The sequence below is a fragment of the Ictalurus punctatus genome, chromosome 10, assembly GCF_001660625.3.
Source record: "Ictalurus punctatus breed USDA103 chromosome 10, Coco_2.0, whole genome shotgun sequence".
Lineage (NCBI taxonomy): Eukaryota > Metazoa > Chordata > Actinopteri > Siluriformes > Ictaluridae > Ictalurus > Ictalurus punctatus.
The window spans coordinates 23,393,110-23,407,256 of record NC_030425.2 but is presented as its reverse complement, the minus strand read 5'-3'; the positions used below and the strand labels follow the sequence as shown (position 1 = coordinate 23,407,256).

General features: G+C 40.0%; 2 protein-coding genes across 2 annotated transcripts; both read left to right on the top strand.

The window, feature by feature from the left end:
* Positions 1–832: 832 nt before the first annotated feature.
* Positions 833–3,658, top strand: LOC108270651 (hydroxycarboxylic acid receptor 2-like). Its single transcript, XM_017477476.3, has one exon. The coding sequence runs from the start codon at positions 841–843 to the stop codon at positions 1,810–1,812; it is 972 nt and encodes a 323-aa protein (XP_017332965.1). The 5' UTR covers positions 833–840; the 3' UTR covers positions 1,813–3,658.
* A 4,361-nt stretch (positions 3,659–8,019) lies between these two features.
* On the top strand, positions 8,020–10,294 carry LOC108270616 (hydroxycarboxylic acid receptor 2-like). Its single transcript, XM_017477443.3, has one exon. It carries the CDS (start codon positions 8,066–8,068, stop codon positions 9,035–9,037), a length of 972 nt encoding a protein of 323 aa, XP_017332932.2. The 5' UTR covers positions 8,020–8,065; the 3' UTR covers positions 9,038–10,294.
* Positions 10,295–14,147: the final 3,853 nt, after the last annotated feature.

The following is a 14,147-nucleotide window of genomic DNA, read 5'->3' as shown; positions in this document are numbered from 1 at the left end:
CCACAATGTTGTTATGTCAGTGTCCAAATATTCTTCCCTGTGTACCTTACCTATCCATGAGTGCACAAATGTCTCGGGATTTAACTTTGTAAGCAGTGGACCCACGATGTTCAAAAAAATCAGGGATGAGAATATATGCACGCTGTGAGCTACAACAGAGATTGATTTTGGAGAAACTCTGCTAGTGCTCTACTCGACATCAGTTTGGTGTTCACAATAGCCAACAACTGCCAAAGTCCTTCTGGAGCGTTTTGTCTATGTGAGTCAATATTTAGTGAAGCTCAACCATTTTTTCCACACATCACAGCTATATTCCTTGATCTAACCCATTGTTATGAATGACTAAGGGAATTTGGCCTATGGGAAGTCATGGGTGAACAATTTCCTGTTCTTCGTCACCCAGGTGTACAAATTCTTTTTTTAAAATATCAATGGGAATATACTTCAAATATATTTTTCTCATATGAATTCATAGGGGTTTCAGTATTGTTGTACACCTATAGAAACAAAGATATTTTTTATAAACCTGTGCTGTGTTTGCAATATACATATATACTCGACATTTCTCTTAATTCATAACCACAGGATACTGAAATTAGGACAAACACAAAGCACTTTTATTGTTTATATGTACAGTTTATATGTGTTTTACTAATGACACTTTCCCCTAAGGAAGTGTGTTGCATGCCACAGTGCATGGTGTCTTCCTAATTATAATGTGGGCACAGAGTGGCAGGTTGTTTGACGTTTTGTTCCCCTAGTTATTTGCATATGGCTGTAGAATAAAAATGCAGTGTGGGGCAAAGAGTTCCTAAGTCCATTTGCATCAGTACTGCCAATATGTCAAACTCCTCGGTTTGTTGTGCTTTTGAGTCCCCCACTTTAAAGCAGGTCCTCCCCCCTGTACTGTTTATAGAATTCATTTTTGGCCTCACAGGGAATGTTATGGCCCTTGCCATGTTTGCTTTACACATGGAGAGCTGGAAGCCTAACTCCATCTACCTGGCACATCTGGCTGTGGCCGACTCAGTGGTGCTGTTCTGCCTGCTATTCAGAGCCGACTACTACCGCAGGGGCCAGAACTGGATCTTTGGAGATGCCTTCTGCCGCATCCTGCTCTTCCTCCTTGCAGCGAACAGGGCCGCTGGCATCTTCTTCCTCACTGCTGTGGCTGTCGACCGTTACCTGAAAATTGTGCATCCACTTCATCGCATAAATCGGATGAACCTGAGTTACGCCATGTGGGTCTCTGCAGGCTTATGGGCAGTTATTATAGCCATGACAGCCTACTTGCTGGGCTCACCACACTTTTTCATCGTCGGCAGCCACATTCAGTGCGAGAGCTTCAACATATGCTTGGACAACGGTCCGCTTTCAATATGGCACAACACCTTTTATGTGCTCCAGTTCTGTGTGCCAGGCAGCATCATCATCTACTGCACAGCCTGTATTACATGGCAGCTGAAAACCAAGACAATGGACACCACAGGCAAAATCAAGAGGGCTGTCCAGTTCATTTTTGTTGTTGCCATGGTGTTCCTTGTCAGCTTCTTTCCAAGCACTGCCTCACGGGTCGCTGTTTGGATCCTGAAGGCCTGGTACCAGGAGTGTTCATACTTCAGTGAGGCAAATCTGGCATTTTATACTTCAGTCTGCTTCACCTATTTAAATAGTATGCTAAATCCTCTGGTTTACTACTTTTCCACTCCTGCATTCAGTGGTATCATCCAGAAATTTTTCAGGAGACTTACAGGGCAAAAAGAAGAGGTGACTTCAGGGAACACAAGTGTGTCTACAGTAGCAAGTGAATAAAGTAAATGTAAACAAAATATGTGGAAAATGTTGTTACCTGATAGGTGCATTTTGTTATAGTGATCATTCAAATTGTTATGATGTGTATATATAACAGCTTTTCATAGTTCAGTTTGCCAAAGACAAAAAATAACAACCAATACTGTACTATTTACCATTTTGGTGGGACAGAACAAATGGTAGAAATAATAACTCGGTAGACCACTACATTTATACTATAAGGAAATACTGGATGTGTTCAACATCATGTGACATGTGAATTCATATTGACTTGCAAAGTGTCTGACTGCATGCCAAGCTTAACATCAATGAGACAGTTTGCATATCTTGTCATTTATGTAAATCTTATTACTTTGAACCAAAAATGTAAAAGTAGTGACTTTCCCTTCTAGGAAAAGTGTTTGTTCCAGAATAAGAAGGCTGATTATTTTATAGGTAGTTTATTAATTCTGTAGGAGCATGTAAACAAAAATTGTAATCTACCAACTTTTGTGAGAAGAAAAATTGATATAAAATTCCGCATACATGTTTGTACCTATTTCACACTGAGCACCAAATATGAGAACCTTGTAGCATGAATGTTCAATTAATAGGCCAAATTCTGCTACTCAAACATGGGCTCATGAGAATGCAAATTAATGTCCATTCTATGAATGCGCAGCAACACTACAGTACACTTGTGCATGCTAATACTCTTTGTTTCTGTAAGGGTTCTTGGTTAAATTTAATAAATAGTCACAAACATGTAGGTCAATAATGCATGGATCATATTACACATACTACTGTATAACTTAAACAATTGAAACTGGTTTTCATTTGAAATTGACAATTTGCTGTTAATGATCTTATTTCCTGTCTGATAAAAATGCCCCATTAAACCTCAATCTCTTCCACATGTGAAGGTCATCTGTGGTTGATACACATAGATTAAACCATTATAAATTTGCATATTTTGCATGTGCATTGCATCAGAAAGTGTGTGTGTGTGTGTGTGTGTGTGTGTGTGTGCAAGAAGAAATGGTTAGAGTATGCCTTATATTTTATTGCTTAGACCCAGTAAACTAATATAATATTAAAATTTATTAAATTATTTAAATTATTTCTCTTATTTGGAATTAAATACAGAAATACAGATTTATTGTTCTGTAATTATTGGAAAGCTATTGAAATTTAAATTTAAAAAAACAATGGAGTACTAAATAATTTATCTTGTGTACTTGCACTCTTAGTAGCTGGAGAGCAGTTCAAACCAAAAAGTCCGAGACCACATTGAAAATCTGGGATGTTTTTTACTAGTTGGAAATAAACACAAGGATTTAGAATTTTTTAAATATTTAAAACAAAGAAATTAAATGTTCAATATCTTTCTGCACTATTTCTAGGCCCTAATTTAATTTTGAGCAAATTTGTGATATTTACCATGTTAACTGCTTTGTACAAATTTCCTCATGCCTAATCTCTTCTATTGAAGCATGTGTTCAGACAATACTCTGATGGATTTGATGTAAACTGGATCATACGTTTTTGCACAAACTTGTGGAGTCCATGCCAGCTCGAGTGCACACTGTCATTAATGCAAAAATGGGATGTATCAAATACTAAGAAACTGGGAAATTCACATAAATATTTCAAAGGTTCTACTTTTCACTCAAGATTTTGCTACACAAATCATTTGTAATGAAAATTGCTGTATTAATTGCTGTATTAATTTAGAAAAAAAAATGCAAAGTAGAAGCATTTTCACTAGTAGACTACTAGACCCCACTGTATCTACTGATCTTATGGTGATGTAGAAGCCATTGTTTCATCTCTAGGTAGGATGCTGATATAGTTATTGGAATGTCATTGCAATAAAAATAAATTAAAAAAAAACATTTGAAGGGTGGCACAAGGAAGTAGTTTACTCCAGATTCTCTAGATTCCGCCCATCTCCTAAAAAGTACAGTAGATTGTATCCCTGTCATTGCCCAGTGTTTCCAGGCTTTGGCTCCATTATGATCCTCACCAGGATAAAGCAGTTACTGAAGATGACTGAATGAAAAAGATATCAAATACAAGGAATTGATTTTGAAGAAAAGACTTAAAATGTTCATTTTCCAGATATGACTCTTAATGAAAGCTTGCAGCAAAACTTCACCTCCAGTATGTCAGCTCCTTAGAAGACATTAACCATCAGTTCCAACCAAATAATTTCCTTTGCAGATTACGTAAGTAGACCGTAGCAGTAAGGAAGGTGCTCACCGCACATATAGTATGAATAATTCAAATGAAAATGTGGAAATATTTAGGCTTGAGTTGTTTCTTATAAGCAGTGGGGCCATTCAAATATGAATATGCAAATATGTCCAGATCTTATTCCACTGGATAAGACATGGGTGTCAAACTGCAGAGTTTAATGCCCTACCTCATTTATCCACAAAAAATGGGGAGAGTAGAGGTAAACTTTGTTCAATCATGTCTATACACTTCGGAATTCATCCTGCCGCTTCTGTCAGCAGTCATATCATCAATAAAGACAAAGGAACCAGTTCCATTGGCAGCCATACATGCCTATGCCATAATATGAGGTGGCTGAGGTCTGTTAGCATTTTTATTTCTGTTAGTAGAGCATTCCATTGCTATATCTCTGAAGAAGCTAGAGCAATACACAGCTCAGATGGGAGATGCTGTTCACAGCTTTTTTATGAATTCCCATTTGGAGTTTGGTACTTTTTTGCCCATTAGGCAAAAACACTAAAGTACTCGTTACTCTGAGAGCACCATCCTCACAATGAAGCTGTAACATGTGTAACATGCAGGTAAAATCTGACATAAACTATGATACGGAAACAATGAAACACAATGGCTTAAATACACAAACGAATAAAGGAAGGACCTGAAAAGAGGTAAGAATGATCATGACACAGTAGTGAGATAAACCTATGATAAGACAGGGGTGGAGACAAGACATGAATCAAAACAAAACATACAGGCTGTATAAAAAAGAGGCACATGGATACTGAAACAAAATATTAACAGTGCATACCATGCTGGTGAGTGCCAGCTTTATGTACTCACTACTCACTCTACATGAATGCCAGGACCCAAGGGTTCACAGTAGAATATTGCTCAGAACATCACACCCCTCCGCTGACTTGCCTTCTTCCCATAGTGCATCCTGGTGCACCTCTTCCCCAATTAAGCAATGTACACTCTGACCAGTCTGCAGCTATGTAGCGCCATATGCAGCAATCTGTGACGCACTGTGTGTTCTGACACCTTTCTATCATAGCCAGCATTAACTTTTTCAGCAATCTGTGCTATAGAAGCTCTTCTGTTGGATTTGACATGCTTCAGTGAGCCTTGGGTGCCCATGATCCTGTCACTGGTTCACTGCTTGTCCTTCCTTGGACCACATTTGATAGGCTCTAACCACTGCATACCGGTTTTGGAGATGCTCTGACCCAGTCGTCTAGCCATCACAATTTGGCCCTTGTCAAAGTTGCTCAGATCCTTACGCTTGCCCATTTTTCCTGCTTCCAACATATCAACACTGAGAAATGGTTGGTTACTTGCTGACTAATATATCCCACCCCTCGATAGGTGTCATTGTAATGAGATAATCAAAGTTATTCACAGCACCTGTCAGTGGTTTTAATGTTATGGCTGATCGGTGTATGTGCTCACTACCTCCACACCCTTTCTATCAGTGGTGCCAGGTGAAAGGTGAGGTCTGGACCTCCTGAAGTCCACCAACATCTCTTTTGTTTTGTCAGTGTTTAGCTGCATTTGGTTAAGTTTGCACCAGTCAGTAAAGCTATCCACCGAGGCCCTGTATTCATCCACCTGCCCACCTCTGTTGCACCCCATGATTGCTGTGTCATCAGAGAACTACTGCAGATAAAATTATTCTGTGAAGGCTCTCTTCTTTGCGTCAAGGAAAGTTTTTTCTTTGACCCAAAGAAGAGAGCCTTCACAGAATGCAGCTTACTAGTGACCCATGGTTTATTGTTGGGGAAGCAGCATATAGATTTAGAGGGTATGGCAATGTCTACACAGAAGCAAGTTATTATGCTGTCTATGTTTTCACCATCCCAAATTGTAACCTTAAAGCAGCCCTTCAATGATTCAATGACCTCAGGAGATCAGTTCCTCACTGTTCTGTTGGTCATTGCTTGCCACCATACCATGGGCTTATACAGAGGTGTGAGATAAAGCAGTTTATGATTTGATCTCCTCAGTGGTATGAGTACTTTGGAGCTTTAGGTATCTTTCACATTTTCTTACAGGAGATCCAGTGTTCTGTTCTCTCTTGTTTACAGTCCACAAACTGTCTGAATGTTGGAGATCCAAAGAGAGGGAAGCATGGTTGAAATCTCCAGACAATATTATAAATGAGCAGGGGTGCTGGGTCTGTAGTCTCACGATGGACATGTGGATGGCATCATATTGCATGTCTGCATTTAGGGAAGGTGGAATATAAACAACACACACAATGTCATGGGAGAACTCCCTCAGCAAATAATAATACGGACACATGCTGACAATAAACAATTCCATGTCCAAGTGACAGATGACTTTATTTGTGATACAACTAGGATTACACCATTTGTTATTTACAAGTATAACAAGCCATCCACCCTTTTTCTTACCAGTTTGTTGCTGACTTCTGTCCTCATTCAGAGTAATAAACCCATTCTGGCTAACATTAGCATCTGGTATGTAAAACATATAATGCTGCATTCCAGGTATTCTTGTTGTGTCTTGTTAGGGCTGATAATTTGTCAATTTTATCTGCTAGCAATATTACACACCCACTAATGATTGAAGGGAGATGGTTTAAATCTCCATTTCTTTGCCCTCTGTTTCACTCCTGCTCTGCTGCCATGATATCGCTGTCGCAGATCCTTCAGGATCTCCAGCTTATGCTGGGGAAGCAATGGAGGCAGCGCCTTGAGGGTGAGTAGCTGTTCCCTTATGTAAACAATACCAGTGTGACTGACGTCGAAAAACTAATCGGAATAATCCATCCCAAAGGTCAGTAGAATGATATGAAATGTACCAGTCCAAATTGTATTACTACTGAACGTACTTAGGCCAGAAAGAGTCACAAAACAACAAAAGGACACAGTAACAAGGAGCTACTGTAACAGGCATACACTCATTGAATAATACTCACTGAAGGGTGAAAAGTGAAGGGTCTGGATGACAAATGATATTTGCATTTTGAAAATCTCCAAGAGGCTGAAATACTCCCTTTGTCCAGTGGAGTTTCTATGGTTTACCTTTAAGAAGTTAGTGGTGAGTGGTGCTGCCACAGATTTGAAGCCTCAATAAGTCAAAAGCAGAACCCACCTGGGTCAGTCCATCTCCATACGATGTTCTTCCAGGAAATATCATACAAACTTTACTTACCTTTTTTGAAACTCACATTTCGCTAACTCAACATACAGATGATGTTCAAGAACTTCTGAAATCCATCATATTTATTTGATTGTGTACGAACTTATGTCTGGGTTTGTATTGTGTATCGGGTTATTCACACAAGTGCCAGGTGTTAGATGGACAACTGGCATTTTCCCATGGCAGACTCTGATTAGTTATACGGCAGAGGAGATATGACATTGCTGCTGAGTTGTGTAGGTCTGGGGCTTTGGGTGAATAAGGCATATGCAGGAGAATCACTCAATCAGTGATTGTGTGAAAGGATGAATGAATGCATATAGGTTTATAGGTTGATGGCTGACCATGCATTGTTATCTCGATTTTTTATTGCCATTCGAAGACAATTACATTTGGCCCTTAAGATAATATGTTTATGATTTCACGCATAGCATTAAATTAAATTTACCATAACCAGGTTTTTTTTCTTTCATTTTTTTTCAGTTGGGAATTTAGAATTAACAAGGACATAGATAGGCACATGCACATATTTTTAATATAGGAGTAATTTGTGTCTGACTGCCTTCTTTTCTCAGCATTACTTTTCATTTAAAACCACAGTTGAAGTTAATCAAGCATAGCGGTAAATTTAAAACCAAGTTGTATTTTGAGCTTAGGACAAATGCAAACTCCATTCATTGTTTATCCTTACTCTGTCTTTCACCACGCCACAGTGCATTGTGTCTTTTTCATAATCATTTTTACATTATAATATGGGTGGTGGGTGGCGAGTAGTTTGACGTTTTGTTCACCTAGTTATTTGCCTAGGGCAGTAGAATAAAACATTTGTGTGGATAAAGAGTTTTAGTCCATCTGCATCAGTACAGCCAAGATGTCAAACTCCTCAGTTTGTTGTGCTTTTGAGTCCCCTCTTTTAGACACAGTCCTACCCCCTATACTTATCATGGAGTTCATTTTTGGCATTACAGGGAACATTATGGCCCTCGTCATGTTTGCTTTTGAAATGGAGAGCTGGAAGCCAAATTCCATCTACCTGGCACACCTGGCTGTGGCCGACTCAGTGCTGCTCTGCTTAATGCCATTCAGAGCTGATTACTATATCAGGGGCAAGGACTGGATCTTCGGAGACATCTTCTGCCGCATGCTGCTCTTCCTTGTGGCAGCCAACAGGGCTGCCAGCATTTTCTTCCTCACTGCTGTGGCTGTCGACCGCTACCTTAAGATTGTGCACCCACTACATCGCATAAATCGGATGAACCTGAAGTATGCCATGTGGGTCTCTGCAGGCCTTTGGGCAATGGTGTTACTTATGACAGGTCAGTTGCTGGGCTCACCACGCTTTTTCAAGCTCGGCAATCACACTCAATGTGAGAGCTTCAACATATGCTTGGACAACAATCCAAGTGCAAACTGGACCAGTGCTTTCTATGTGATCCAGTTCTGCGTGCCAGGCAGCATCATCATCTTCTGCACAGCCTGCATTACATGGCAGCTGAAAACAAAAACGATGGACACCACAGGCAAGGTCAAGAGGGCCGTCCACTTCATTTTCATCGTTGCCGTGGTCTATTTCCTCTGCTTCTTGCCAAGCACTGCCTCACGGGTCTCTATTTTGATCCTGAAGAGCTGGTACAACCAATGTTCAGACTTCAGCGAAGCAAATCTGGTTTTTTATTTTTCACTTTGCTTTACCTATTTCAATAGTGTGCTCAACCCTCTGGTTTACTACTTTTCCACTCCTGCATTCAGTGGGACCATACAGAAATTTTTCAGGAAACTCACAGGACAAAAAGAAGAGATGGTGTCAGGGAATAGGAGTGTGGCTACATTAACAAGCAATTAAAGTAAATTTAAGTAAAATATGTGAAAAATGATGTTACCTCAGAGATGCACTTTGTTATACTGATAATTCAAACTGTCTTGATAGTTCAGTTGGCGTAAAGAATATTTCTTAAAATATTGTGTTAGAAACATAAGGACCAAACAAGTGGTAGACACAATAACTCTATAAAACTCTACATTAATACTATAAAGCAATATTAGTCTATTCCAGCATTCTGATATTTGAACTCATATTGATTTGTTAACTGTATCATCGCATGCCAGGCATAGCATCAGTGACACAGTTTGTACATTTGTCATGTATGCGATTCAATAAATATTATTATAGAACCATACTTTTTGAAATAGTGACTTAGCACTGCTTGTGAAAGCTCATTTGTTTTATAGGTAGCTTATTAATTCTTTATGGGCATGTAAGCAAATAAGAAAATGAAAAAAAAATATCCATACAGGATTTAAAAACAAAACAACAACTACTAATTCAGTTGATCTTTTGGTTGAGTGTGCAAAAGGCCACCAGATTTAGTCCTCCATCTGTTTATCTATTTTTGGCATACCCTCCCTTACTTTTTAAAAACTAAACATTAAAATTAAAGAGGAAAATATAGAAGTAGGTCTGATCTGTTCCATATATTGTTAACCAATGGAGTATAATTTAATTCATTTACAGTTTTGATATTGAAATTTTATTAACTACAAGATGCCGTGTCTTTGACTGGAATATGGAGCTAAAATCACATTTGACTTCTAGATTTTCTATTGTCACACATTAATGAACTTAATGAAAGCTGAGGGTAAAAATCAGTCTCTCTGTTGTGTGTCTGACTGGAAGTGTTTATTCAGGTGTGCAGGGCATTTCCTCACCTGTTTCACTTCTAGCAGCAAACTCGTACACCTTGTAGTATGAGTGTTCAATTAATGGGCTAAATTTTGTTACTCATACAGAGGCTCATGGTTATGTGAATTAGCATTCGCTCTAGGAATGCATAGCAATGCTACAATATACTTAATGCAGCCAATCCTCAAAAATTCCTTTATTCAAAGACTTCAGCAACATTGTAGTTTTATAATACATTGGTCATATTATGCACACTTTACAAACCAATTAACTATTATTCTATAAGTTGGACAAATTTCGTTTTCATTTGAACTTGACGATTTGATATGAATTATCTATTTTGTCAGTCTGATAAAATGTCCCATTAAACCTTCAATGACCTCAATAAATTCATGAAAAGTTATAAAAAATAAAGAACATTTCTTCCAATGGTCATCTCTGGTTGTTGAGGACACCAGTAAGCATAAACCACACAGAACAAAAATAATATATATGTGTCTAAAAAAATAGATTCTATATGAAAAATAGACCAATGATCATAGATCAATGAAAAACAAACTTTGTTTGTAAGGGGCAGTGGTGGCTCAGTGGTTGAGATGTTGGTCTACTGATCAGAATGTTGTATGTTCAAATACCAACATGTGCAATCTTCCAATGCTGAGCCATTGAGCAAGGCCCTTAACCCTCAAATGCTCAGTTGTATAAATGAGATAAATGTAAGTCGCTCTGGATAAGGGCATCTGCCAAAATTCCATAAATGTTTGTTTTTTCAAGGTCGGTACAAGGGCATGGGTTTTATCCAGGTTCTGTGGCTTCCTCCCACCTCTCAAAAGTATGCCAGTAGGTAGGTTGGTGCCAGTAGGATAAATTTCGGTGAGAATGAGGGCGTGAATATGTGGGTGCATGGTGCACTGTAGAAGATTGTATTCCCACCTACTATTCCGGTACTGATGATGATTAAATGACTAAGATATTAAGTATAAGGAGTTGATTTTGAAGATTAGACTTAAGATTTGCCTTTTCCAAAACAAATAAAACTATTAATAATAGCTTGCATCACAGCTAAACTCCAGCTAAACATCTACTTTATAAGATTAAGTCGGCTCCTCACAAGACATCAAACATCAGTTCCTTACATATAATTCCATTGCTGATTAGGTAAATAGAATGTAGCAATTACAAAGGTTATGAATAATTCAAATAAAATATGTGGAAATGTTTTGGTTTGAACCATTCAATTATGAATATGCAAAAATACTCAGATCTATGGTCTTCCATAGGATAAGACATGAGTGTCCAGTCCAGGAGAACCAGTCCTGGAGCTACACCTGATTTACATTTCACAATTTTGTTGCCGATTAATACAGTGATGTGTCATGTGTATAATTGTTTATTGTAATACAGGTAAACATCGTTACATGCAAAGCAACTGATTGCTGAATGTAAATTAGGATTTCCAGCTATAGTTAATTTGAAACTCCTGTCAGCGGTTAGGCTTTTACAACAGGAACTGTTCATCAGAAGACTACAAGACAAACAAATTTATAAATTTAAACTTGGAACAAATTTAAAACAAATTATTTGTGTATTGTCATATGTACACGTGTGTGTTTGTGTGTGTGTGTGTTAAGAAACAGCACATATTGCAACATATAGTATATTGTAAATGTTTCCTAAACCTATATGATCCATCCATCCATCCATCTTCTATACCGCTTATCTTTTTCTTCAGGGTCACGGGGAACCTGGAGCCTATCCCAGGGAGGATCGGGCACAAGGCGGGGTACACCCTGGACAGGGTAACCTATATGATATTTATGATTATCACATATTACATTGTTCACCATGGAATATGGATAAAAATTATACCAAACATGCCCTGAGTAGTATTGTAATTAAGCACAATCTCTGACCTTAACCAGGTCACTACCACAGTCACCTACCACTACCACAGGTGGGGCTGGGTTCTTCCTAAAGTCTACCACCATCTCCACTATTTTCACAACGTTGAGCTCCAGGTTGTTCTGACTGCACCACGTCACCAGATGGTCAATCTCCCACCTGTAGGCAGAGATGGGCCCAATGAGGGTGGTGTCGTCTGCAAACTTCAGTAGTTTGATGGACTGGTGACTGGAGGTGCAGCTGTTGGTGTAACGGGAGGAGAGTAGAGGGGAAAAGAACACAGCCTTAGAGGTTCTGACTGGAGGTGCAGCTGTTGGTGTAATGGGAGGAGAGTAGAGGGGAAAAGAACACAGCCTTAGAGGTTCTGATGATCCGGGAGACATGTTTTCTCACATCCTGCCTCCTGTCAGACAGGAAGTCTATGATCCACCTGGAATAAGGTGGAATAATGATAATGAGTCTTTATTGATCATATACAGCACAGTGAAATTCTTTTCTTCGCATACCCAGCATGTCAGGAAGCTAGGGTCAGAGCGCAGGGTCAGCCATGATACAGTTACCCTGGAGCAGAGAAGGCTTGCTCTAGGGCCCAACAGTGGCAACTTGGCAGTACTGGGGCTTGAACCCCCGACCTTCCAATCAGTAACCCAGAGCCTTTACCGCCAAGCCACCACTGACCCACTCATCTGGCACACTCATCTGGCACACTCATCTGGCACACTCATCTGGCACACTCATCTGGGAGAGCTTGTCCTATAGCAGAGCCGGGATGATTGTGTTAAATGCGGAGATGAAATCCACAAACAGGATCCTGACGTAGGTTCCTGAGGAGTCCAGGTTCTGGAGGATGAAGTGGAGGGCCATGTTAACTGCATCATCTACAGACCTATTGGCTCTGTAGGCAAACTGTAGAGGGTCCAGGAGAGGGTCTGTGATGGATTTGAGGTATGACAGCACGAGGCACTCAAAGGACTTCATTACTACAGATGTCAGAGCGACAGATCTATAGTCATTAACTCCTGTGATCCTGGGTTTTTTGGGGATAGGGATAATAGAGGAGGTATTGAAGCATGCTGGCACATGGCATATCTCCAGTGAGGTGTTAAAGACTGCCTGTAAACACTGGAGACAGCTGATCAGCACAGTACTTCAGAGTGGATGGAGAGACTTCAAAAGGAAGAGTCTTGTCCAGCTGCTTTGCCGCTGTTCTGTCTCTTGAAGACTCTTTTAACATCTCTCTCCATGATGGAGAGAGTTGTGCCTGTGGTGGGGGAGGAGGGGGAGGGAGCCATTGAGGTGTGCAGCTGTGGAGAGGCCCCAGCCCCTACTGTGTGGAGGTTGTGAAGCTGGTGGGCTGGAGCTGAAGCTGATGGCTGGTGTCATGGGAGATGGTGTCAGAACTGTCCCATTGTCTTTCAAAGTGACAGTAGGCTGTTGGCCAGATGCAAATCGTTAGCAGGGTGGGGGCTGTAGGTTTGCAGTTTGTAATCTGTCTGAGCCCTTTCCAGACAAAAGCAGAGTCATTGGCTAAGAACTGCTGTTGTAGTTTCTCAGAGTACAGCTGTTTAGCTTCTCTCACCACCTTGCTGAACTTGTACTTTGACAATTTAAACCTGATTCTGTCCCCACTCTTAAACACATCTTCTTTCTCCAGCCTTAGCTGTCTGTGAACCAGGGTTTGTCATTGTTGTAACTCACCCTGGTGCATGATGGTACACAGCTATCCTCACAGAAGTTTATGAATGATGTCACAGCTTCTGTGTACTCATCCAGATATTTGGTAGCAGTCCTGAATACATCCCATTCAGTACAGTCCAAGCATGCCTGAAGATCCTCCACAGTCTCCCTGGTCCACTGCTTTGATGTCCTCACAACAGGTTTGGAGAGCTTCAATTTTTGCCTGTAAGCAGGAATCAGATGGACCATGACATGGTCAGAGTGACCCAGTGCAGCACTGTCCCCGTGCAGTGATCCAGAATGTTCTCCTCTCTGGTCGGTCATTTAATAGATTAGGTGTCTGTATTAGGGAAGTTCATGTGTGAGGTTACCAATGTTAAGGTCGCCAAGGACAATCCTGCACATTACTATATGGTATGTAAACACAGACCAGTATGAATGAAGCAAACTCATGTGAGGAGTAGAAGGGTTTGCAGTTTATGAAAAATGACTCAAGATCAAGAAAATAGTACTGCTAAATCACTGTCACATCATTGCACCAGTCATTATTTGTGTAAAAACAAATCCCTTCCTCTTCCCTGAAAGTTCTGTGTGGCGATCCACTCTGAAGATATGGAATCCTGCCAGCTGCAGCACAGACTCCAGTATTAGTACATAAAGCAACGTTTCCATGAAGCACAAGATGGAAGATGAA